The sequence below is a fragment of the Petaurus breviceps genome, unplaced genomic scaffold (genome assembly GCF_028583685.1).
Source record: "Petaurus breviceps papuanus isolate PSGF00001 unplaced genomic scaffold, PetGlider_PUasm1.0 129, whole genome shotgun sequence".
In the NCBI taxonomy this organism is placed as follows: domain Eukaryota; kingdom Metazoa; phylum Chordata; class Mammalia; order Diprotodontia; family Petauridae; genus Petaurus; species Petaurus breviceps.
This window is the reverse complement of record NW_027185665.1, coordinates 9,827,385-9,855,343: the sequence shown is the minus strand read 5'-3', so window position 1 is coordinate 9,855,343 and position 27,959 is coordinate 9,827,385. Positions and strand designations below refer to the sequence as shown.

At 36.8% G+C, this 27,959-nt stretch overlaps 1 protein-coding gene and 1 pseudogene across 2 annotated transcripts in view; one reads left to right on the top strand and one right to left on the bottom strand.

Moving 5' to 3' along the window:
* The window catches only part of LOC138173790 (coiled-coil domain-containing protein 68-like), a 91,646-nt gene that overhangs the window by 35,372 nt on the left and 28,315 nt on the right, over positions 1–27,959 (bottom strand). For both annotated transcript variants that reach the window (XM_069103899.1, XM_069103890.1), the window contains 4 exons: positions 12,698–12,840; positions 9,329–9,415; positions 5,737–5,880; positions 3,282–3,407 (listed from right to left, as the gene is read on the bottom strand). In XM_069103899.1, the coding sequence (XP_068960000.1) occupies positions 3,282–3,407; positions 5,737–5,880; positions 9,329–9,415; positions 12,698–12,820 (480 nt within the window). In that variant the 5' untranslated portion in view covers positions 12,821–12,840. The remainder of the gene's footprint in view (positions 1–3,281; positions 3,408–5,736; positions 5,881–9,328; positions 9,416–12,697; positions 12,841–27,959) is intronic.
* Positions 2,271–2,798, top strand: LOC138173787 (small ribosomal subunit protein eS24 pseudogene; annotated as a pseudogene).

Genomic DNA, 27,959 nt, shown 5'->3' with positions numbered 1-27,959 from the left:
ATAAAGGTCAAAGTTCTCCACCCCTAGTAAATCATGATCTTCTGGTTTGCATTAAATACCCAAGGAGAGGTCTTTTCATCTTGATTTGAGGCAGGTTCTCAGCTTCCATGGTTCCTCTTCCACGGTCCCAGCTCCTGCCCAAATCTATCACATTGTGACCTGATTTCAAAGGCAGTCAGCTCTCAGATCTTTGTCCAGCTTCTTGTGCAGTTCCTGTTCCTCACTGAAGTTCACAGTGTCTAGTCCACCTCAAGTCCTTCACAGTTTCTGTTCCTAGGAAGAAAAAGCTTAACAAAGCTACGATAACATTCATACACACTGCTGGTATACTCATCAATTCACTTTCTGCCTGTGAAATCAACTCAGACCAACCAACAAGATCTGAGAACTCAACACAAATCATCGGTACAGTCCCAGGACCTCTGAAATCATCAGCAAGACCCTCCTTCAGGATTTCTATAAACACACAAAAAAATCCTCTTTCAGGGCTTCTGAACCAGCAGCAAGGTCCCAGGGCTTCTACAACAACAGCACTGTTCTCTATTAGCAGAAGAATCTGACAAAGTAACACCAAAACAGCAGACAGCCTCCTCCCAGTTCTCTCTTCTCATTTCTCAGCTCTTCTCAATTCTCAGTTTAGTCCTCGTTCTCATTTCTTTCTCATTTCTTCTCAGATCTCAGTTCTCTTCTCTCTTTCCAGCAGTACTAGTCCAGCTTCCAGAAGCTCACTCCAAGCAGTTCTGGCCTCTCTATCTTGGGCTGTCCTTTATATAAGGTATTAGCTCCTCTCTGTCCTGTTCCTTCCTGTTATGTCAGTAAGTTCATCCCACTGTGGGATTCACAAGTTCTGGATCTTAATACTTAACACAATCATGAACTTGAAACTAAGTGCTAAATACCTGTTAGCTTTCCAATACAAGGGGATCTTCAAATGTTGTTACTATTATAGTTAGGAAGACCTAATTTAAAATCCAGCCTCAAACACTTACCAGTGAGACTCTGGGCAAATTAATTAACCTCTGTTGGCCTCAGTTTCCTCAACTGTAAAATGCAGATAATAATAGCACTTAGCTTCCAGGGTCATTGTGAGAAGTGCAATAAATGTTTATTCCCTTCCCTTCCCCTTCCCCTTCCCCTTCATACAGAAAAAGGATAATTTTTTAAATGTAAAATTAAAATTTCAATTAATTTATAACTAAGATTTCACAAAAGAAAGTTTTATTCTCTATTATACATCTCAGAAATCAGAAAGTATAACCAAAAAAATGAACCCAACTATTATGCTACACCATTTAATCTTTCAGGAGCTTACTCAGGCTCACACAGCACCCCAATCTTACTTAACAAGTTGAGGGATACTGAAAGGTCAAAGCATTTTAGAGGAAGGAAGGTCTCATAGTATCTTAGAACATAGGAGCTGATGAGAATAGAAATAAGAGGACATTGTATACAATAACAGTAACATTGTTTAAAGAATAACTTTGAGTGATTAAGCTATTTTGACTATTATAAATACCCAAATTAACTATAAAGAACATATGAAGAAAATGCTATATGCAACCAGAGAAAGAACTGATAAATAGAGGTATGTATAGAATAATAATATATATACATACATACAAACACACACATGTTTATAGACATATACACATACATACACACAGGCATATATGTATATACATACATGCATACATATATTTATCCCTATTTGTGCCTAATGGTAGTCATCTCTGAGGTGGGTGGGGGGAGGAAAGGAAAAAAAAGAAGAAAAAAAGAAATGTACATGATAACTTTGTTGTATATTTGAAAGGAATAGCAAGTTATGCTCAGTAGATTTGCAGTTTTACATACAATCATCTTTTTATTATGTTATGGAAATGTTTTATTCCATAAATATATATTCAGGTAAAAAAATATTGAAAATAAATAAATAAAGTTTTAAAAAAAATGTTGGAGCTGTAAGAGACCTTGCAAATGGGACAAGTCAATCTCCTAAATTCATAAATGAATAACCAAGATACCAAAAGGTAAAATGATTTGCTTAAATCACTAGTTTGCAGCAAAACTGAGATGAAGACTATGACATACCTATCCAGAAATAATTTCCCCACTTTCCTGTAACTTTGTTTGATATTTCTAGCTTTACTACCATTCTGTGTGGGCCAAAGACCTTGTTTCCATTGGCTAACCCCTTTTCTAAGATAGGTTCACCTAGTTAAGCACCTGCTGTCAGACATCAGACATCAGGCTCTCAAAAATCACAGCAGGGGCCTTTCCCTCTCCTACTGGTCAAGGAGCCAGCCGCCACCATGAATGACACTGTAACCATCAGAACCAGGAAGTTCATGACAAACACACTTCTTCAGCGTAAACAGATGGTTATAGATGTCCTTCATCCTGGAAAGGCCACAGTGCCTAAGACTGAAATTCGAGAAAAACTAGCCAAGATATACAAGACAACTCCAGATGTCATTTTTGTCTTTGGATTCAGAACCCATTTTGGTAGTGGCAAAACAACAGGCTTTGACATGATTTATGATTCTCTTGACTATGCAAAGAAAAGTGAACCAAAGCACAGACTTGCAAGGCATGGCCTGTATGAGGAGAAAAAGACATCAAGAAAGCAGTGAAAGGAACGCAATAACAGAATGAAGAAAGTCAGGGGTACTGCAAAGGCAAATGTCGGTGCTGGCAAAAAGAAGGAATAAAAGGCACTATGGATTATGTTTATCTGTGAAGATAATTCTTCATCTGACCATGAATAAACTATGTAAAACTTCAAAAAAAAAAAAAGAAAATCACAGCAGGGAAAGCCAAGGCAGCATGACCACACCAGGCAACTGGAGAGATACTTAAGGAGAAATTTGCTGGCTTGATAATTATGTCCAAATCAGTTCTGTTCATACTGTAGAAAGACCATAATATCATGTACCTAGAGTTGGAAGGGACCCCAACGGACCAGAGGTTATCTGGAACCATTCCCCTAATAGTCCGAGGTAGGATTTGAACACAGGTTCCCTGACTCCAGAGCCAGGGCTCTTTCCAAAGTGTCACACTGCAGTAGCCCAGGAGAGTGCACAGGACCACAGGCCTATCTGACCACAGCCCAGGGCTGAATGAAGACACACAAATATCATGTCTACACCTACAGCTCAGATGTTGCTTCTGAGGCACTTAGAAATTTGTAGTCTTTGCCCTTAACTCTTTTATGCTCAATTTTCTGAGGAAGAAATTGGACAGACGGAGAAGACTAGCTTTTGATGAGAGAAGGGATTTTATACCTGTAGTAACTTTTTATCATCTTCGTGTTTTTTCCTAAATTCTTCAGACTGTTTATGATAGCTCTCAAATAATTTCTGAGCAACATTTCTCAGTGCTGCTGCACCAGCTTCTCTTGAGGCTTCCAACTGAAAAGAAAAGAGATCGCTACATTACGCTTATATTTGTGAAGTACTGGAAGGCAACTAAAATAAAGAGGCAGTGGCCACACCATTTGGAACGCAAGAGAAAATCAGGAGAAATAAATGATAAAAAGAAAAAAAAATTTCAAATGATTAACTTCTTACTTAGTAAAACCAACAATGCAGCCAGACTACTAATAGACATACAAGTAAACATGTAACTTCTAACACTTTTGTGCTTACAAAATAATTCCCTTTAAAAGATTTGAGTACTTGGGGTGGCTAGGTGGCACAGTAAATAGAGCATGGCCCTGGAGTCAGGAGGACCTGAGATCAATCCAGCCTCAGACACTTAATACTTACTAGCCATGTGACCTTGGGCAAGTCACTTAACCCCAATTGCCCTGCCTTCCCCCCTCCAAAAAGCAAAATCTAAAATGAATAAATAAAACAACCCCAAAACCAAAACTCTCTAAGTATACATGGCTTTGCAAACATTTCCTCATCAAAAGCCACATGGCCCCACCTTACCATTTTACTGTCCAATGGTTCAAATGGCAGCCTTATGAGGTGATGAACAGTCTTTATGCAGAAAATGTTCAAGGCAATGGACTAAAATTTCAAGTATAATTTGGGAATCTGTCACCAAGACTGCCACAGGCAGACCCCTGACACTTGGGTTGCTGCCTGGTCCCTCTAAAGCCTCCTTCCCTCCTTCCCTCCTTCCCTCTTCTTGCTTCTTCTTCCCCTCCCTACCAAAATATCATGCACCTGTACTCATGACCAGTGTAGGGAGCACAAGGAAAGAGATTTAAGGACTAACTCAACTGATTAAATCATGACCACAAGTTCAAAGAAGAGATTGGCTAGTTAGGTTCTTTCCCGAGTCAGACTACATTCCTAACCTCCACTTTACAAGGCAGTTACAAAGCAAATGAGGATGATAATAAAAATGATAGCTCAAAGTGCTTACTGTGTGCCAGATACTGTGCTAAGCACTTTAGAATTATCACCTGCTTTGATCCGCACAACCTGGGAGGTAGGTGCTATTATTACTCCCCAAAGAAAGGTTAAGTGGCTTTCCCAGGGTCACAAAGCTAGCAAATGTCTGAGGACAGGATTTGAACCCGTATCCTCCTGACCCCAGGTCCAGCACTCTATCTATTGTACCACCTAGCTACCCTAATTACTTCAAAGAGGTGAAAACTCTTAAAGCCATACTAGGCTACAAATATCATAAACAGTATGTTACCTTAAATCAATTCAGAGTGGGTAACAGGTTTACAGATTTAGAGATGGAAGAAAACTCTGACATCATCTAGCCCAATTTCCTCATCTTACAGGGGAAGAAAATGAGGCCCAAGGTGGTTAAGGAACTTGCCCCAGGTTACACAAGCAGCATCAGAAATAGGATTTGAACCCAGGTCCTCTGACTACAAAGTCAGTAATTTTTTCACTGTACAAGTGGGATGGGTGTTTGCGACAAAGTACTTGGGATTTATGCTCTGAGGGTCTCTGGGAATGGATGAAATTGCACCCTGAAAATGCAATGTTACATCCATTTTCCTTTGTGAACCTGGTGGCAATGCAGAGATAAAAGAAAAGAAAATTAATCTAAACATAAACAGGGAAACTTTTACCTTTCTCTAATGCATTCACTCAATGAGACCTTGCCCTTCCTAAGTTCCCAGTCAAAAGCTTGGGGTGCAACCAAAAACCTTGATGGTTTCTACATTTTCTGGGACTTCTATATCTCTATGTAATGAAAGCAGGAGGAGGCTGAGAAAAGCCTTCTTCTACCACCCCCCCCCCCAAATCCTCTCCTACCCAAAGGAACCATGGGATTTTAAGAGGCGGAAGGGAATGTGGAGATCATTTAATCAATGCCTCAATTACAGAGGAGGACAGAGGGTTAGCCCCAGGTATTCAACTAATTTTTGATGAAAGCAGGAGCGGTATTAAAATTTCATTGCTCCCAGCACAGAACAAAACAGGAAACAGAAAACTGAGAAAGCAGAAAGAAGACTGATGGATGGATAGGAAAAAAAAGTGTCTTGTGACTAAACTTGGGCCCCATTCTCCTGCCTAATTCAAGACCTAGACAGGGTGACACACCAATGCAAAACAAGACATTCTGCCTGTGGTTGAGCTAAAATGCAGTCAAGTGACTGATCAGAATACTGATGATGTTCTACGGGTAATGCTACCTGCAGAATTAATTGAGGCTCACAATTAATGCCCCTGATCTGTCTGCCCACTTTCAAAAGTACAAAAGCATCACTTGTAGGAATGTAAGCATTTTATTGACTTGAGAACTCAAGCATAATCAGCACACCTTGATTTTCAGGACTTCGTTCTCTTTGTTCATTTCAAGGAGCTGTAGGTCTTTGCCTTTCATCTTCTCCATCATCAGATCAAAACTGGAACGAGAGGTCTCCACCTGGGACTCGGGACCATCCTCAGCATTGTGACAACAGTGCTAGAATGAAGAAATATGAAAGACAATGATCTTATCTCGTGTTTAAACTCAAAGCCTTCAATAACTTGAGCCATCCCACTGAGTTTCACAAAGGACAGAGAAGTCAGGTCAGAGCATATAAAACAGAACTTCTGATCAAAATAAGGGTAAGCCAGTAGGTAGCCACACTAAGGTCTAGACCACATCTCTAGTATATGGATTTTCCATAAGCCTGAAAAAGACCCAAAACAAGGGAGGTGATAAAGTTCTACTCTAGTACTTCTGATTGGAAAAAAACATTAACATGATGTTAATAAATGCAAAAGAATCATGTTCTTATTGCATTGGGCATCAAATCATTTAATTATTAATGATTCAACTCCATTAACCATATCTGTTGGGTCTGTTTACTTTTGTTGACCTGTGTGATTTCATTGGTGTAGGGAACTCCTATGCCATAGATTGGTGACTGTTCTGAGCCTTGAAATTCTAATAGTTGTCCTAGAGGACTCAGAAGTTCAGGTGACTTACCCAGGGTAACAAAATCAGTATAGGTCACAGGTTGGACTTGAATTCAAGTTTTCTTGACCCTGTGACTGGCTCTCTACCCATGATACTGCCTCATGGGTCATGTATCTGGGTGTGTGTATTTGCACCCCACTTTGAATCAATTTCTTGGATAAACAAAAAACTGTGTCTCTAGAACTTATCACTTGATCAGCAAAAATTTATGGCACACCACCTGAATATATTCAGCTTTGATTGGCCACTGCCCTCAGTGAGTTTGTGATGTAGTGATGTCTGAACCCTCATGATTTGCTAAGCAACAGGTCAAAAATACCACTTCACCAACAGAGTTAAGAGAGATAGTAAGTTATACCTTGTGCCCTACATGCCAGTCAACCAATGTATACTCTATAAACAATTAAATTATTTTCTTAATTAAAAAACTTTATAGACTTTACAACATCAGTATAGAATTCTTATCAACAATAGAAGTTGTGTGTGCTAGGGGAAGGCTAGGTGGTGCAGTGAATAGAGGACCGGCCTTGGAGTCAGGAGGACCTGAGTTCAAATCTGACCTCAGACACTTAACACAAAAAAAAAAAAACCTAGCAGTGTGACCTTAGGCAAGTCACTTAACCCCAACTGTCCTACCCTCTCCCCTCCAAAAAAAAGGCAAAAAGAAAAAAAAGTTGTGTGTGCCTAAGATAAAAGCAAAGAAAATCTGATTTAGGTTCACCATTAGATTTAAGGATCTTGGGCAGAGATTGTTATTAACATAAATAAGAATATTATATCTCTATTCTTTTTAATGCAATTCATATCAGGTTTATTTCGAAACAAGATTCTTCTTTACATGAAAAATCCTCTCTCATTTATTACCTGGGCTCAACAAAGTCAGAAGTGTGGCTATGCTTGTTAAGTGATGTATTTACTCTTAGTTCTGCCATTCTATCTGTTCCAAAGAAAAAATCCAGTCCTTTATTTCTCTATTTCTCCCTCCCCAACTCTCCCACAGTGCCTAACACATTACTCTGCACAGAACAGTCAATAAATTCTGAGTAGAAAAGTCATTTTCATGGCTATAAGTGTGGAAATCTTAGAAAAGGTAGCAAAAAGACCAGAAAATTTGATTTAAAAAATCCAGAAGAAATATAAGGAAATCATTAAATAAGGCACTGATAAAGGTTAAATTGTTTACTGATGATATATGAAAATGTTATCAGTATCTTTAAAATTGTTATCATTACTAAGGTAGTTTGAAAGAGAGATTGTATCTGAGTTGTGTATGATGGGGTGATTCTGAAAAACAAAACAGTAAGAAAAAGTAAAAAGGAGCATTTATATAACAAAAATGGGGTGTGAAAGGAAGAATAAATACAGAAGAAACAGGCAGGGGGGGTAGAGAGCTGCTAATATTGGAACCTTACTCTTATCTAGGTTGAAGAGGAAATAAAGTGTACAACCCAAGTGAGAAAACTGAGGGATAGGGTGGGGGAGGGACTTTTAAAATGTTGGACAGAATAAGATTAGGAGGGGGAAGACAAAGGAGGGATTTTAAGGGGGTGGGTAAAATAAGCAATAAGAGCTTAAGGGGAAAAGATAAAGTAATAAGGATAGGGGAAAAAAGAGAAGCAGAGAAGGAAAATAGTAAAAATAAGATGGAGGGAAATTCACAAATAGGAATTAGAACTTTGTCAAATCACAAGAATACACATTACTCCCCATCTGATAAATGGTCAAAGGGTATAAATAGGCTGTTTTCCAATGAAAAAATCTAAACAACTTATAGTCAAATAAAAAATTCTTTAAATCATTATTGATTAAAGAAATGCAGATTAAAACAACCTTGAGATATCATTTTACACCTATCAGATTGGCTAAAGTGACAGGAGGAGAAAGTGACAAATACTGGAGAGGATGTGAAAAAATTGGGACACATTCATTGTTGGTAGAACTGTGGGCTGATCCAACCGTTTGGGAGAGCAATCTGGAATTATGCCCAAAGAGTATTTAAACTACCTATATCCTTTGACCCTGCAATACTATACTTGGTCTATTTCCAAAGATAATTTAGGAAAAAGGAAAAGAACCTGTAGGTTCTGAAGTATTTGTTCATAGCAGCTCATTTTGTGGTGGCAAAGAACTAGAAATTTCAAGGATGCCCATTAATTGGGGAATGGCTGAACAAGTTGTAGTATATGATTGTGATGGAATACTACTGTGCTATGAGAAATGATGAGCTCAATGATTAAGGAAAAACATAGAAAAAGGGGTGGCTAGGTGGCACAGTGAATAGAGCACTGGCCCTGGAATCAGAAGGACATAGAAAGATTTGCATGAAATAATGATATGAGCGATATGAATGGAACCAAGAGAACAGTAACAGCAATATTATTTTCAGAATGACTTTAAGCAAATAAGTTATTTTGTCTACTATAAATTCCCGAATTAACTATAAAGGACACATAAAAAAGATCCTATCTGCTTCCAGAGAAAGAACTGATAAACAGAAATATGTATAGAATAATTTTACATATACCTATTTATGTCTAGCATTAGGGTGGAGCAAGGAAAGAAAAACAATTTACTTGATAATTGTGTTGTATATTTGAAAGGAATGGCAAGTTGTACATAGCAGATTTGCAATTTCATGTGCAATCATCTTTTTATTGTACTATGTTATGGAAATGCTTATTTTATTCCATAAATTAAAAATAAAAATTCTCTAAAAAAGGAAGGTAGCAATGATACTTTATGGAAAACTTGTAAGAAAAAAAAGAACCTCCTTTACCTCTTGGAATACTCCCCATCCCAAACACACAGGGTCTCCTTTAGTATGCCACCTCCGGGGAATGCTTTTATAGTTAATGTAAGGAAATCACAAAATAAAATCACGGTGACTTTAGCAATTTTTTGGTTTTCTGAATGCAGAGAAGTCTGGGGAAGCTTATTAAGACAATACCTTTGCATCTATTTTGTGATTTGTGTTCTTATGACCTGCGTCATCTTTGAATATCTGGTATCGGATCTTCTCTAGTGTAGTTCGAATCTGCAGAAAGAAAAAAAAAGTGATTTTGTTGTTCAATTGGGCCATTAGCAGTCTCCTTTCTCTAATCAGGTTTAATGCCAAAAGTAAAGTAAAAGATCATCTAATTCAATGGCTATCACACTTTTCAGTCTCAGGATCCCTTTACACTTAAAAATTATTGAGGACCTCAAATAGCTATCAATATTTACCATTTTTGAAATTAAAACTGATAAAACTTTAAATATTTTATTAATTCATTTAAAATAACAAAAATAAATACATTATACATTAATATAAAATTTTAATTTAAAACTACATTATCAGGGGTGGCTAGGTGGCACAATGAATAGAGCCCTGGAGTCAGGAGGACTCAAGTTCAAATCCAGCCTCAGATACTTAACACTTCCTAGTCATGTGACCTTGGGCAAGTCACTTAACTCCAATTGCCCCTCCAAAAAAAGCAAAAAAAAAAACCCCTACACTATCTAACCCCCCCCCCAAAATTTAATAAGAACAGTGGCACTGTTTTACATGGTTTTTTTTTGGCAAATCTTTTAATATTTGGTTTAATAGAACATTGCTGAATTTTCATATATACTTTTGCTTTCAATCCGTTGCAATGTTGTTTTGCTTGAATTACATGAAGAAAATTTTACTTTCATAGGCAAATAATACCTTAGTAAAAGTATGAAAATAGTTTTGACCTTGAGATGCTGTGAAAGGATCTTGGGGATTCCAGGTATCTATGAACCACACTTTGAGAACTACTTGATCTAATATGATCTCTTCATTTCACAGATGAAAAACCTAAAGGATTAAGTGACTTGCCCAAAGCTCTCAAAGGTAATGGAATAAAACAGCAAGGACCCAAATCCAGGTTTTCTGATTTCAAATTCCATACTTTTTTCATTATGTTACATGACTTCTCTTTTATGTTGTGAGGATCAAATGAGATAACATTTGTAAAATGTGCTGAGCACACTCCTTGACACATAACAGTAAGGGCTATATAGATGCTTCTTTCTTTCCTTTTTTGCACTTATGCTTGTAAGTCAAGGTGCCCAATATAAGCATTGCAACAAGAAATATGAACAGTGATATTTAAAATGACTAAATCCTACATAAGCACCTTTTTTGCAAATCTCTGGATATTTCTCAGCAATCTAAGCAAAAGCAAAGTTCTTGATTTAAGACCATGTCTAGTTAAACCAGAATCAAAGACTATTACAAAGCTGTGAATTTTATAGGATAGCATATCAGAGAGATTGATTTCTTTAAAAGGGAAACTTGAGTGTTTTGCTGAGCCAAAGTGAAACAAACTGATGAATTCTGTTAGAATTTATTAACTCTGACATGATACATTATTCAATCTCAAGCAAGTCGCAAACTAATTGATGCCTCAAATTTCCCCATTTGTACTCTAAAGGCCAACCTGTACTACAGTTTACACATATTTTTAAAGCACCATAAAAAGGACTTTGAGTACCTACTAAGAACCACAGAGAATACAAAAGAGAAAACAAAATCCTTATAAAGAGCCCAAAATCTAGTTGAGAGGATGAGATAAAATAATGAGATAATCTGTAGTTGATATTCATATCTCAGTCTTCATGACCCTATTTGGGATTTTCTTGGCAAAGATATTTGGAGTGGTTTGTTATTTCCTTCTCCAGTTCATTTTACAAATGAGGAAACTGAGGCAAACAGGATTAAGTGACTTGCCCAGGGTCACACAGCTAAGTATCTGAGGGCAAATTTTTTGGATCTGTTTAATATAATAACAACAATAATAATAATGATGATGATGATGATCTGTTTAATCTTGATTTCTCATAAAGTCACTAGCTTCCATTTGCTCCAATCTAATTCTGAAGGAATGATTCTCTTAAGTGAGTTTTTGAGATTCTTTTTCCATCTGGAAAATTCAACTTTTAAAGGCATTCTTCTCCTCATTGGCTTTTTGAGCTTCTTTTGCCATTTGAGTTAGTCTGTTTTTTAAGGTGTTATTTTCTTCAGTCAGGTTGTTGACTCTCATTTCATAACTTTCTTGCATCATTCTCATTCCTCTTCCCAATTTTTCCTCCACTTCTCTTATTTGGTTTTCAAAATCCTTCTTAAGCTCCTCTATGGCCTGTAACCATTTCATATTTTTCTCGGAAGCTTTTGGTGCAGGAGTTCTGACTTCATTGTCTTCCTCCCATTCCATGCTTTGATCCTTTTTGTCCCCAAAATAGGAGTGTAAAGTCGGATTGCTCTGCTTGCTTTGCTTCCTTTGCTTGCTCATGTTGCCACTCAATTACTTGACTTTTGAGCTTTTTGCCACAGTAGAACTCTGCTTCCAGACAAGGGAACTTTGTCCCAAATCACTGGGGTTTTCTCAGCTGCCAGAGCTATTAGTTGGCTGCCCTCTCTGAAGCCTCCACATGCTCTGGAAAACTGGTCACATACGCCAGGACCTTCACCATAGACAGTGATCCAGACCCAAGCAGGTTAAAGCAAGAGTAGTTTCCCCTCAGGATGTGGCTTGCTCCCCCTACAATCTGCAGGCCAGGAGCTCTGAAGCAGCCATGCAGCAATGGCTGCATAGTAGCCATGCCTCAGCCACTTCTCCCTCAGCCACAGTAAAGGCTGAACCGTGAACTTCCTGTTCCCAAAGTCCACACTGCACTGACCTCTCACTTGGTCCTTAGCATCTATGGGTTGATAATCTGATGGCAAATTTGAACTCAGGAAGATGAGCCTTCCTGACTCCAGGACCAGCACTCTAACCACTATACTAACTTGCTTACAAATGACACAGTACAAAACACTAGATAATCAAGTACATGGAGTTCCAAGTCTGGTCAGACTCAGTCAGTCAGATACAATTGTTTGATTTATGAGAGTCTCTGTATTGTGCATTCCAGTCCTTCTACAGAAATCATTTAATACCCAAGGACCAGAATGTAAGAATATCTCAAAAGGCCAAGTTGCATCAATCGAGGCAGTGTAACTGCATATACTAGAAATAGGGTAAAAAATTATATTTCAAAATAAAATAAAATCTGCTTGTAATTATTTGTATTTAAGGTATATTTGCACAGAGAGGAGAAATTATAATAAATTAGACAAAATTTTTAAAAAATTATTTACAAATAATAAAAAATTATTTTGTTAATTTATATGCCTGGTTTTTCTCATTATAGAAATAATGTGATTGTGAGAAAACAAATACTACTACATTTGGTGTCAAGATAGGGAAGCTACAATAGTATCTAAAATCAGCACAAAACAAAATAGCAAGAATGAACATTTCACATTTACCTTTTTCACATATTCTGTTTCTTCAATAATGTGGGCAGATGTGGATTCATATAACTCTAAATTTTCTTCTTCTACCAGTCTCTCCTCCTGGAGCACTTCCTTGGTCATTGTTAAAGTTGTCATTTTGTGCCAATGTTATCCCTCTATATTTTAGAAAAAAACAGAATTGGGTTAAGCAAAAGAGATTTCTTTCTATGAGCATAAAAAATGCATCCAAATGCAAGCAAAAAAATTCTGGAAATCACTTGTGTTTATGCATGTCTAGAAATGTAGAAATAAAAGCATGAAATGCATTTCCCCAAAATAATCATTACTAAAAATTCAGTATTTTAATAACAATAGGGGAAAAATATAAACTTACTGTTTCTATTTAGCATATGATTATCAAAAGCAAAAAGAAAAGAAAAAAGTAAAATCTGGAAATAAACCATTAATGAATAGCTCCATTGGAACTCACATAAAAAAGCCCATGTTCACTAGTTTCACATTGAAAACAGAAGTCTTTGGCAAAGTGAAAGGCCTTTACTTTCTCTTTAACCTAGGAAGCAACCATTTTATTGTAAATAGCCTAGATACTAGGCATGTCTTTTTTTTATTCTTTGTGTATTTTAATGATGCTATCTGCGCATCTGCTTTTAGCAAAAGTAGAACAGAGAGAGGTACAGTAGATTAAATTTTAGGCTAGAACGAACTTCTAAATTTTAGGAATACACAGAGTCAATCAACAAATACTTATCAAGGGCTTACCAAATGCTAGGCCCTATAACAAGTCCTGAAAATACAAAGAAGGGCAATAACAGAGTCCCTGCCCTCATGGGGCAAATAGTCTAATGACAAAGACAACGTGCCAAGTTATACACATACAGGGTGGATGGAAGATAAGATGACAGAAGAAGGTAAAAAACATACCAATTAATGCCTCGGAGGGACATGCTTATTGTAGAGAAGACAAGGGATAATAAAAAGGAAAGCTAGTTTCAATTTCTCCTCTTTTCCCTTTATTTCATCTCATCTTTGCTCTTTCTTTTCCCTTGTTTAGCATTTTATATTATAAATCTAAAGTTCTCAGTACTTAGTTATAAGATGCTATGTAAATTGACAAAGATACAAGATGCTATTTCTTTATTATTCATGATATTCTTCACAATAAGGTTGTCTGTATTCTAAAATGAACAAATAAAAAACAGCCTATGAAAATTTTGAAAATCTTATAAACCTGTCCGAAATGGACAAATGAAATGGACATGACAGCCAAGCCAATTATAATTTGATAGGAGAGTTTATTAACCGTGGTGGCTGCCTCCCCAGTAGGGAAGACAGCCCCGAGTCTTCTGTAAGATACACTTATATAGAGTTAGGTGTTGCTAATCAACAAAATGTGGTTTCAAGGGGGGTGTAATGCTGTTAATGCCATTTCTAGTGAAGCCTTGATTTCCTAGCAAAGCCCTGGATACAAACACAAACCTGAATCTGGGGCATGTCTCTAGCAACACAGGTGAAACATTCCCTCATTATTATGGCCTATTAGGTGGTTTCCAGGGACCCTGGTAGGAGTCCCCTTCTAGCAGGCTGCAACTGGGAGGGGGCTTTGGTGTATAATTTCTTGTGGGCACTTCACTGCCCTATCATAAAAGTCAAAATACAAAACCCTTGGTATTTAAAATCTCTTCTCCACAAGTCAGAAGCAGCAAGGAATCCCTTTCCTCTGACTGTTGAAACTGCCTAGATCATCATGGAAAACAAATATCCTTAATGAGAAGGGATAACTTTATTTGCTCCTCATTTCCAAGGTCTCCTATCCAAGATCATCAACATGAACTAAGAGCTTTGTTTCAAGATCTAGAGGCAGTGACAAAGGGGTAACTGCCACTGTTATTTTTGGCCCAGGCTATTTTGCTGTACCCATGATCCACTGTTCCTTTAAAAAAACAACAAACAAAAAAAGGGAACACATCTGCCAGTAGATGCTAAAGAGCTGCCATGTGGCATAATTACTCTTGGGAAAAATCCAGTCTGAGCTTTCATTTCAGCCTGAATCTAAATCACCCACATCCATTTTCCATCTAGGGCAGCAGCAGCAACAATTTACTATAGGCAGGATGGTAGTTGTATTTTCTTAGATTAGTCAGGTAAAGCAAAGTTGCCATCTTATAGAAGTGATATCTCAGTATTAGGGACATTTGACTTCTGCTGTGGAATATTCACAAGAGCTTTAAGAATAAGTTAGCTTAGAAAAAAATCTGCAAGAACCACAGTCCATAATGATATAAATGGTGACATTCACCCTTTTCTGCCAAACCCATGCCCAGAGCACCACCCTCAACAGGGAGTAAGAGGAGAAGGTCCTGACTTGTAGGCATAGATGCTGCTTACTCCAAACCAAGTGTCAGGGAGAATGTTAAAAAAAAATACATTACTTTTTAAAGACCCTACTAAAACACATTTTCCTTAAAACTGGCATTGTCTGGAAAAATCCAAAACATGTGGTCACCATAATGAAAGGCCTACATGACTTAAGAACGATACACTATACAAAGTATGCTCATGTTGTTTGACACTCTGTGGAAAAGAACACGACGAGGATTAGAAACAGAGAATTGTAGGTTTGGAAAGTGTTACAGAAATGCCCGCTGCCATCTGATCTAACCAAATCAGGATCCCTGTAAACAAAGAGTCTCTGCTTGAGAGCCAGCCTGGCAGATCTGGGCTTTGAGTCAGGAAGATATATGGAACTCCTGCCTCAGATGCTGGATGGGCTGGGTGACCCTGACCAGCCATTTGCAAAATGGGGATTCCCATAATACTTACCTCATTATGTTTCCTATAGTTGTAGAAATGCTAGTAATAGTAATAAGAAAAGAGAAATAAAGTAAAGATGTAAGAATAACCAAATAGGAGATAACTTCTAATTCATGAGGTGACTGTTTACTTAGAAAATCCTAGGGAATCAACAGGTACGAATTGAAATAAATAATAGTTTAAGCAAAGTTAAGGATACAAAATTAACACACAAAAATTAACAGCGTTTCTATTTGTCTAATAAGAACAAAATTCCAGCAGAGGCAGGCCGGAAAGCGAAGGCACGGCACGCAGAGGCCTAATCAAGGAGGGAGGCAGGTCGTCCCACCAACCACAAGGGCCACTACCAGGCCTATATCACCAAAGGGCTGGGACTGGAAAGAGCAAGGTAAGAACCAAATGTAGGGCCCCTGTCCGGGACAGCAAATACTCCTGGGACTACCACTCCATAGCCCAGAAATTTTAAAAAATCCCCTATCAGGACCTCCAAGGACCAGGATGGCAGAGTGAACCCCACCTGCTCCAACCCCCCCACCCTGAAAACAGAGTAACTATTGCCCCAGGGCAAAGCCCTCAACAGTAAAGGCTTGGGAACCCTAGAGGAAGGGCATGGCTAGGGCCCTCCCTCAAAATGGGTAGAAAGCAGACTCTGGAGTCCTACTATCCTCAGAGGGAGGAACCAAACTCAGAGGGAGACAGAGTGGACTCTACACCCACAGCTGAAACATCAACAGGGAATGGGTCCCAAACACAGAAAGCTCTCCTAGATGAGCTCAAAAGGAACTTTGAAAACCAAATGAGAGAGATAGAAGACAAAATGAATAATTCTCTTAAAATCAAAATTGCAGATTCAGAAAAACATTATAATGAAGAAAACAGCTCCTTAAAAAGAAAAGTGTATGATATGGAAAAAGAGCTCCAAAAACTAACCAAGGAAAATAATTAGCTAAAAACTAGAATCAACCAAATTGAAACAAGTAACTCTATGAGGAACCAAGAATTAGTCAAACAAAACAACAGGAATGAAAAATAAGAAAAAGAGGTAAAACATCTCAATGGAAAAAATAACTCACCTGGGAAATAGATCCAGAAGAGATAACCTGAGAATATTAGGCCTACCAGAAAATCATGATGAAAAAATAAGCCTGGCCAACATTCTCCAAGAGCTCATTAAGGAAAATTGCCCGGAGATACTAGAACCAGAAGGTAAAAGAGAAATCGAGAGAATCCACCGGACACTTCCTGAAAGAGATCCCAAAGTGAAATGTCCTCAATATGTTGTGGCCAAACTCAAGAACTACCAGGTAAAAGAGAAAATACTGCAAGTAGCCAGGAAGAAACAATTCAAATATAAAGGAACCGCAATGCGGATCGCACAGGATTTGGCAGCTTCTACACTGAAAGATCAGAGGCAGTGGAATACAATTTTCCACAAGGCAAAAGAGCTTGGGTTACAACCATGGATCACCTACCCAGCGAGACTGAGCATAAGGCAAAGAGATGGTCATTCAACGATATAACAGAGTTCCAGACCTTCCTGATGAAAAAGCCAGAGCTCAATGGAAAATTCAACCTCCAATTGAGATGCAAGAGTGGCATAGCAAGGTAAGCAAGGAAAACACACACACACACACACACACACACACACCCTGTTATTTAATAAGAGCAAACTGTTTATAGACAAATAGAGGGTATGAGTATAAATTACACAAAATGATGATAAAAAAAATCTTATTAAGGGCTACAAAGGGACTGCAATGAAAGAAGAGGAAGGAATGAAGTGGAAAAGGGTAAATTATGCCACACAAAAAGGCATAAAAACAATATAGCAGAGGAAAAGAAGGGAGGGAGTTGAATATTATATGAGCTTTTCCCTCTTTGATTCTGGTGCAAGGAGGGAATAACAACCAGTTAAGGATAGGACTCTATGGAGAAGAGACACCAAACGTATCATATTAGAGGGAAAGAGGGGAGAGAGAGGAGCTTTGCATGAGATTTGATCCTGTCACTCTTGGTGCGAAGAAGAAATAGCATACTTCATTAAGTATAAAAATATCCTACAGGCAGTGGAAGGGGGAAAGGGCTACAAAGGGGGGGAGGAAGTAGGGAGGGAAGAAGAGGGAAGGGGAGGAAAAGGGATGGGGGGTGATAAGGGAATACTGAGGTAGGCAGTGGTCAAAAGGAAAACTATTAAGGAGGGGAAGGGAGGAAGGGAGAAAAAATATAAGCATTAACAGGGGAGAGAATAGGATGGAGGGAAAGAAACAGATAACAATCATAACTGTGAATGTGAATGGAATGAACTCCCCATAAAATGGAGGCAGATAGCAGAATGGATTAGAAATCATAATCCTACAATATGCTGTTTACAAGAAACACATCTGAAACAGAGGGATACACACAGGGTAAAGTTAAAAGGTTGGAGTAAAATATATCATGCCTCAGCTAAAATAAAAAAAAAGCAGGGGTAGCAATCCTTATCTCAGATAAAGCAAAAGCAAAAAATGATCTAATTAAAAGAGATAAGGAAGGAAACTATATCTTGCTAAAAGGCACCATCGAAAATGAAGCAATATCATTACTTAACATTTATGCACCAAGTGGTAGAGCATCCAAATTCCTACAGGAGAAGGTAAGGGAATCAGAGGAAGAAATAGATAGTAAAACTATACTAGTGAGAGACCTTAATTTCCCCTTCTCTGAACTTGATAAATACAACCTCAAAATAAACAAGAAAGAAGTTAAGGAGGTGAACAGAATTTTAGAGAGGGTAGGTATGATAGATCTCTGGAGAAAACTGAATGGGGATAAAAAGGAATATACCTTATTCTCAGCAGTACATGGCACATACACAAAAACTGACCATGTACTAGGCCATAAAAAACTCACAATTCAGTGCAGAAAGGCAGAAATAATAAATGCACCATTCTCAGATCATGACACAATAAAAATCATATGCAATAAAGGGCCATGGAGAGACAGATTAAAAACTAATTGGAAACTAAACAATTTAATCCTAAAGAATGAGTGCGTCAAACAAGAAATCATAGAAACAATCAGTAATTTCATTCAAGAGAATGATAATGGGGGGGCCAGGTAGCACAGCGACTAAGAGCACCGGCTCCAGTGTCAGGATGACCTGGGGATCAAATCCGGGTGCAGATACTTGGCACCACACCCAGAAATGACTGGCCATGTAACCTTGAGCAAGTTACTTAACCCCGATTGCTTAAAAAAAAAAGAATGATAATAATGAGACAACATACCAAAATTTGTGGGATACAGCAAAGGCAGTTCTTAGGGGAAGTTTTATATCCCTGAGTACATACATGAATAAATTAGAGAAAAGGGAGCTAGAAAAAAAAACAAAATGAAAATCCCCAATTAAATACTAAATTAGAAATACTGAAAACCAAAGGAGAGAATAATAAAATTGAAATTAAGAAAAATATTGAATTAATAAATAAAACTTAGAGCTGATTTTATAGAAAAAAACCAATAAAATTGATAGACCTTTAGTCTATATAATAAAAAAAAGAAAACCAAATTATAAGTATCAAATATGAAAAGGGTGAACCTACCACCAATGAAGAGGAAATTAAAACAATAATTAGAAATTATTTTGCCCAGTTGTATGCACATTAATTTGACAATCTTAAGTGAAATGTATGAATATTTACAAAAATATAGGTTGCCCAATTTAACTGAAGAGGAAGTAAATTACTTAAATTGCCCCATCTCAGAAAAAGAAATCGAACAAGTCATCAGTGAACTCCCTAGGAAAAAATCTCCAGGGCCAGATGGATTTACTAGTGAATTCTATCAAACATTTAAAGAAAAATTGATTCCAATACTCTACAAACTATTTGGGAAAATTAGTGAAGAAGGAGTCCTACCAAATTCTTTTTATGACACAAATATGGTACTGATACCTAAATCAGGATGAGAAAAAACAGAGAAAGAAAATTATAGATCAATTTCCCTCATGAATATAGATGATGCAAAAATTTTAAATAAAATATTAGCAAAAAAACTACAGGCACTTATCACAAGAATAATACACTTTGATCAGGTAGGATTTATTCCAGGAATGTAAGGATGGTTTAATATTAGGAAAACCATCAGCATAATTGATCATATCAACAATAAAACTAGCAAAAACCACATGATTATCTCAAGATGCAGAAAAGGCTTTTGACAAAATACAGCATCCATTCCTATTAAAAATAGTAGAAAGAATAGCAATAAATGCAGCCTTCCTTAAAATAATAAGTGGCATCTATTTAAAGCCATCAGTAAGTATTATGTGTAATGGGGAGAAGCTAGAAGTATTTCCAATAAGGTCAGGGGTGAAACAAGGATGTCCACTATCACCCCTCTTATTCAATCTGGTACTAGAAATGTTAGCAGTAGCAAGTAGAGAAGAAAAAGAAATCAAAGGTATCAAATTAGGCAAAGAAGAGACCAAGCTATCACTCTCTGCAGATGATATACTTAGAGAATCAAGTAAAAAAACTACTTGAGACAATAAATAAATATGGCAAAGTTGCAGGATATAAAATAAACCCACATAAATCCTTGGCATTCCTGTATATTTCTAATGAAATTCAACAGCAAGAGATAGAAAGAGAAATCCCATTTAAAGTTACTGTAGACATTATAAAATATTTGGGCATCTACCTGCCAAAACAAACCCAAGACCTATATGAACACAACTACAAAACACTTTTCACACAAATAAAGTCAGATCTAACTAATTGAAAGACATCAATGCTTGTGGCTGGGTCGAGCTAATATAATAAAAATGACAATTTTATCTAAATTAAATTATATATTTAGTGCCATACCAATCAATTTACCCAAAAATCTACTTTATAGAGCTAGAAAAAATAGTAACAAAATTCATTTGGAAGAATAAACGGTCCAGAATATCAAGGAAATTAATGAAAAGAAATGCTAAGGATGGTGGACTAGCTATACCAGATTTTAATCTGCCCTATAAAGCAGCAGTCCTCTAAACTACTTGGTACTGGCTGAGGAATAGAATAGTGGATCAATGGAATAGACTGGGTACACAAGACTCAGCAATCAATGACTAAAGTAATCTACTGTTCGATAAACCCCAAGACCCCAGTTTTTGGGATAAGAACTCACTATTTGACAAAAACTGCTGGGAAAACTGGAATATAGTATGGCAGAAACTGAGCATAGACCATTATCTAATACCATGTACCAAAATCAAGTCTAAATGGATGTATGATATAGGTGTAAATGCTGATACTCTATGCAATCTGAGAAAGCAAGGAATAGTTTGCCTGTCAGATCTGTGGGGAGGGGAAGATTTTATGACCAAACAAGAATTAGAGGGCATTATAAAATGCAATATGGATAATTTTGATTACATTAAATTGAAAAGCTTCTGTACAAACAAAGCCAATGTAACCAGGATTAGGAGGGAAGTGGAAAATTGGGAAAGAATTTTTACAACCTATGTCACTGATAAAGGAATCATTTCTAAAATATACAGAGAATTGAGTCAAATCTATAAGAATACAAGTCATTCCTCAATTGATAAATGGTGAAAGGATATGAACAGGCAATAAAAACAACTCTGAGGTACCACATCTCACTAGTCAGATTGGCTAAGAGGACAAAACAGCAAAATGACAAATGCTGGAGAGGATGTGGACAAATTGGAACACTAATGCATTGCTGGTGGAGTTGTGAACTCATCCAACCATTCTGGAAAGCAATCTGGAATTATGCCCAAAGGGCTATAAATACTTTCATACCCTTTGGCCCAGCAATTCCACTTCTAGGGTTGTATCCCAAAGAGATCATAGAAGTGGGAAAAAGACTCATATGTACAAAAATATTTGTAGCAGCTCTTTTTGTGGTAGCAAAGAATTGGAAATTAAGGGGGTGCCCACTAATTGGGGAATGGCTGAACAAGTTGTGGTAAATGCATGTTATGGAATACTATTGTGCAATACAAAACGAAGAGCAGATGGATTTCATATTTACCTGGAGAGGCTTATACGATCTGATGCTGAGTGAGAAGAGTAGAGCCAGGAGGAATTTGTACACAATTACAGACACAACGAATATATGTGTGACGGCCAACTTTGATAAACTGGACTCTTGTCAGCAATCCAGAGTCATAACTCAACCCCAAAAGACTCATGATAGAGAGAGATGTTTACATCCAGAGAAAGAACTGAGTTTGAACCCAGATTGAAGCAAACTACCTGCCCTTTTTTTTTTCTTGTTTGGTTTTGTTTCCTCTTTCCCATTCTTCATTCCGTCTGATATAATCCTTCTTTATAACCTGACTGATGCCTAATGTGAAAGTATTTGCAGATACTATACTTGATTGTATGATGCCATGGTGGGGGAGGGGGAAGGCAGAGAAAATTTGAAACTCAAGGAATTGTGGTAATGAATCTTGTAAACTAAAAGTAAACAAATTAATAAAGACCAAAAAAAAGAATAAAAAAATAAATTGCAAACTTATGTGTAGGCAAGAAAAAAAAGAACAAAATCCCATAGAAATAACAATAATAAAAAGAGAAATTTCATTCAAAATAACTACTAAACACATAAATTATTTGGAAGCAATCTACCTTTAAATTACATTCTAAAATGTTTTATAAAGAACAACTTAAATAGCTGGAGGAATATTCAGTGCTCATAGCTGTCCCATGACAATAAAATAAAAAGGAAATTACTGATGCTAATTTGCTGTTTTAATGCTATGCCAGACTAAATATCAAAAGGATATTTTGATGTCTGGACTCAATAAAATAACAACAAATTTCATTTGGAGAAACAAATGATCTAGAAAATCAAGGGAAATCATGAAAAAGTTAGGAGGAAAGGGGTTATATAGCATTTCCAGACTTTATTATAAAGCAGCAGTCATCAAAACCATTTGGTACTGGTTAAAAAACAGAAAAGGAGTTCAGTGGAACAGGCTAGATACTGGAGAATCAGCAATAAACAAATTCAGTAACCAGTGTCTGAGAAAACATGCATTACTTAGGAAAGAGCTCCCTATTTAATAAAAACTGGGTGGCATACTCCAAGAGTAGTCTGACAGAAATTAGGGTTAGAGCAACATTTAACACAATATTCCACAACAAAATTACATATATGATTTATTTCATATTATATATGTCCTTAATATTAAAGATCATATCACCAAAAACTTAAAAGAGAAACAGATCATCTACCTTTCACAGCTATGGTTAGGAGATGTATTCTTAACTAAACAAGGGATGGAGGAAATTACAGAAAATTAACTTAACTGGTTACATGAAACTGAAAAGCTTCTTATAATAAATAATGCTAGGATAAGAAAGGAAGTGGTCAAATGAGAAATATATCTTTGTAGCAAATTTCTCTGATTAAAGGTTTGATATAGAAGAAATACAGAAAACTAACAAATTTACATGCATACATTTGTATGTATGCACATATGTAATATGCAAATGTTATATATGTATACTAAAGATAAAAAGCCATTCCCAATAGATAGGTGTCATCGGATATCAATAAATAATCTTTAAAAGAATTGCAAACTATTAACAAAAAGAAGGAATACTCCAAATTCCTAATAAGAAAAATGAAAATTGGGGTGGCCAGGTAGCACAGCAAGTAAGAGCACTGGCTCCAGTGTCGGGATGACCTGGGGATCAAATCTGGGCTCAGATACTCAGCACGACACCCAGAAATAACTGGCCGTGTAACCTTGAGCAAATTACTTAACCCCAATTGCTTTAAAAAAAAAAGAAAGAAAAGAAAAAGAAAAATGAAAATCAATAACTCTGAGGTTCCTGAGAGCAAATTTCAAATTGGTAAAAGCAACTAAAGAAGAGAATAGTCAATTGTAGTAGTGTTGTGGTAAGGTAGACACATTAGTACATTGTTGGTAGACTAGTGAATCTGCACAATAATTTTGGAATGCAATTTAGAATTATGCAAATAAAATGACTAAAATGCCCATATCCTTTGATTCAGACATTTCCATTAGTAGTTCCTTCTAAGAACAATATTGATAAGAACATAGTCCTAAAAACAAACAAAATAATCCAGTCCTCACAATCACCAAAACATTAAAATATTCATAGCCTATCAATTAGGAAATAGCTTTAAAAATTGTAGTACACGAATGAAATGTAATATTACTATGCTATAAAAATAGAGGGACATATAATGAATACAGAGATTTGGAGAAGATTTACAGTATCTGATACAGACTGAAGTAAGCAAAATAAAAAACAATATACATAATGGTAATAACAATGTAAATGAAAGGAAAAGAAAATCACAAAACAATCAAAAATGAATGTTCCAAAATTTAAAAGAACAAGCATGGTCCCAAAAAAGAGATTTGAGAAGACACCCCACACACCACTTCTTTACATACGTTGGGAGGTTCACAGATGTGGAACATGCCATGTATGTTTAACCTTTATTTGATGTATTAATCTGTTTTCCTGACTTTTTTCCCTCTTCTTCCACATTTTCTTTTAAACATATTATTTGTCATACATGATGGCTCTCTGAGAGGTGGAAGAGTTAAGATTACTGAGAGGAGTTCTAGAGGTGTAAAAAATGTATCAATAAAAGTTTAAGTTGAAAATAAATCACTATTTAATAAGATTTGATTATACTTGAAAAATAGTGCAAATAACATAATTATAAGAGTGTTTAAATGGGATGAAGTAACATATTGAAGTAGGCCCTTTGATATTACATGTAAAATGCTATTCAGTTTGGGATCCTGGTGAAGTTTTCTTATTTAAATTTATCAGTCTTAGCTAGTAAAATGGTTGATTAAGCTACCACTCTCAAGTTGGTAAACAATGCTTTTCCACACAATTTTCCACAAAGAAATAACTGTTGCCCAAGAGTTATGATCCAGTTTTAGTTACACAATATGTCAAGGGATAGATTCAATTTATCTTTATCTCCAATTGTCTGGTGGCTTCAATATAGAATAAACCTCATTATTTTAATTAATTTTATTTCAAAAATCTTAGATCTTATTCAAACTGGTTAAAATCCTTTTAAGGCTTCATTTCTTCTTTCATAATGGTCTCACTCCAATAGTTCATCATGGTGGGAAGGTTCAAAAAGGCTTATCAGCCAAAAGAAGACTCTGGTAGGATTCTGTCAAGCTGGCAGGGCTTCACATATGGACCTGACACCAAATCATATCTTCTATTGAACAACTGGGAGGACTGAACCAAAGCCACATTGACATCATTTCTGTAAATGAAACTAGAAGGCAAATAATAGATCCACCAAAGGACAGTTTACACGTTTCTCCTCCTAGAAGCAAATAAAAGATTTTGGAAACAAGAAACAGCATTTCATGACATTGAGTTAGGAATTGTGTTTGAATCCTACCTCAAACAATTTATACCAAAATATACCAATATACTGTCTGACATTATCTACTGATGTTCCCACTAATGTGTGTGCAAAAGCTGGAAAGAGGGTCCTTGAAGTTCACAGTAGGCCGAAGGTGACACTGGTTTTCTCTTATACGTAGGAAAAGGTCTTGCTTCCTAATGTGAGTTAGAAGGTTCCTATTCGTTTTCTCCTGCTTCCAATATTTAAGCCAATTGAGCCTCTTGGAGTGAGAGGCCAAGCTTAGTATTTCTTTTGTCAGAATATGTGCAAAAAACCATTTGCTATTTGTCCAAGTACACTTTGGGAGGGGGGTCTTTAAATAGGCATTTTATCTATAGGTGAATAGTTTTTGTCACACAAGAAGAGAGGGTAGAGAATGAATTGGCCTTAGGAATTGAAAGCCAATAATGAGAAAAAAACCACAGGGTATTGTTTTTTTTATTTTAAATATTTTTATTGTTGGATTTTGCTTTTACATTGTCTACATGTATGTGTCCCTCTCATTTATAACTGTCCTTACAATAAAAGACAGAGACAAAGATATTGAGAGAGAGACAGGGAAAGACAAAGATAGAGAGAGGGGCAAACAGAAAGGAAAAATACAAAGTGAGACACAGAGGGAAATGTACAGAGACAGGGACAGACAGACAGAGAGAGACAGAAAGAAACAGAGGGAGAGAATGAACAAGATCAGTAAAACCAACCAACACATCAAAGAGATTAGTGTTCTACACCCATAGTCTCTCCCACCAGCTCCTCACCCCCTGATGAGGGGTCAAGGGTCAAAGAGTTCATGTAGTCCAGGAACCCCAATAAGCAGAGTCCCTGGAAAGCAGTATGGAATGAATCCACAGACCCAAGCATTCTCTGAGTCAAGGTGGCAAAGATTTATTGTTATACTTTATAGTGGGCAAGAGCTCCTAGGGAACCTGCAGCCTTAAAGGAGAGTTATTATAGGATTTTTATAGGATAATCATAGTAATTTTTAATAGGAAAATCATAGTAAAATCTGTGCCAATTATGCTAACTAGGTGAGCAAAGGAGTGGTCAGTTCTTAAAGGAACATGCACTTTTAATATCTACTGAGCAGGCATATTACCCAGAATTCATTGGGAAATAGCCCAAGGAGGGGCTGTTCAGAGGTGTGGTTTCAGGCTTAAAATGTCACTGAGTCAGCTAGCGGTCAGAGCTGACCTAGAAGTGCCCAGTCAGCTACCCATAAATGTCGTGTTTGACAAGATGGGGGGAGTATACATATGTCCCAAACTAAAGAGGGATTCAGGATGTATATAATGGGCTAGGGAGTTACTTATAGATAGTCTAGTGAAGAATTCATAGGTTCAGCTTGTTATTGTACCAAGGGGAGATAAATATTTGTCTGGGGCTTGACTATGAATGGTTGCTAGGCAGAGTACTGGTAGGGGGGAAGAGGTAGAAATAATGCTCTGAGGCTGGGGAGATTTGAGGTTATGGAGAAATGTGATTTTACAAACTGAGGTTCAAGCACAGGCATCCAAGCACCCCATCACCCCCACCCTTCCTCATCTTCTACAAAGGGAAGAGGTGCCTTTAATTTCATAGCATGAAATTTCCATTGTTTTGTGGTGGCTATTTTTTCCATCTACACTACTGTAGCGATTAGTTATTGTATATATTATACATATGTTTGTGTAAATGAGCCCTTTTTTGGCAGACAGTATATGTCACTCTGGATTGCAAAAGTGGCTAAGGAGGGCTTTCTCCTTCCCAAAAGAAATGATCAGTTATATCTCTCTAACCACACCTGTCTTCTCCCATGTTGCTTGGCTTTTGGCAAAATCTTCTCTTTGGCCACCATCCCTTCTGTGTACAGTGATAAAGCCCCAATACAGTTAAAACTCTGTCTTTTGGGGAGCTTACACAAATTATAAATTAGAAGTTTATAATAATACCATGTTCCAACTAATGCTAACAAAAATACTATTACATGTCCCAGTGGAAAGAAGGGTAGATTTGGCTAGGCACCATGCTAGATTTCCAGTTTAAGCAAAATGGTGACCACTGGAAGGAAAGGCTCTAACCAGTTCTCCATATGCTATTGCTACTACTCAGATTCCCCACTTAAAGAAAGGTGCAACTTCAATGTAACCCAGCTCAATGTACTTCAAGCCTTGAAATATTATACATCTTCCCAGGCTAAAAAAAAAAGTCTCCAAGTAAAAAGATCCTTGGTGAGAGTTTAATAAGTTACTTCCTCCTCCAGTGAGAGAATCTGTTCGAATCTATCCAAATTTCTCATTATATTCTTTTAATCATTGGCCTCCTTGGGGTTTATGCCTAACAATGGACACTCTAGGTCCAAGGGCATAGACATTTTATTCATTTTCTTCTCATAATTCCAAATTGCCTTTCAAAATGAGTGGAGTTATTCACAGTTTCACCAACTATGTATTAATATGCCTTTATTTCTGTAATGTTTCTAACACTGCCTGTTTCCACCTGGGTTGTTATTATTTTTCATTTCCTTTTTTACTAATATGAATTTGACAAATATCAATAAGCAAGAATATTTCCTTACACAAAAAAATATAGATCTGGAGAATTACATATGACACTGTGATTCTCTATTATGTGGATAACTTTTCTAAAAATAGTAGATATTTCACTTAGTAGTTTAAACATTGCCCTTGCTTCCCTGTGTCTCCCCTGAACTTTTTTTAATTGCCTGATCGACGCTCCTTTCTTTCTTTTTTTGTAATATCACTACTCCCCCAACAAATCCCTTCCATACCTTTCCACCTCAGCATGTCCCACTCCCCATAGATGCCTTTGTTTGTAATAAGTAAACAAATAAATAAATATATAAATATATATACATATATATATATATATATACACACACATACATATATATTCTAAGCAATTGGGATTAAGTAACTTGCTCAAGATTACACGGCCAGTCATTTCTGGGTGTGGTGACAAGTAACTGAGCCCAGATTCGATACCAGGTCATCCCGACTCTGGGGCCGGTGCTCTTACTCGCTGAGCCACCTGGCTGCCCCTA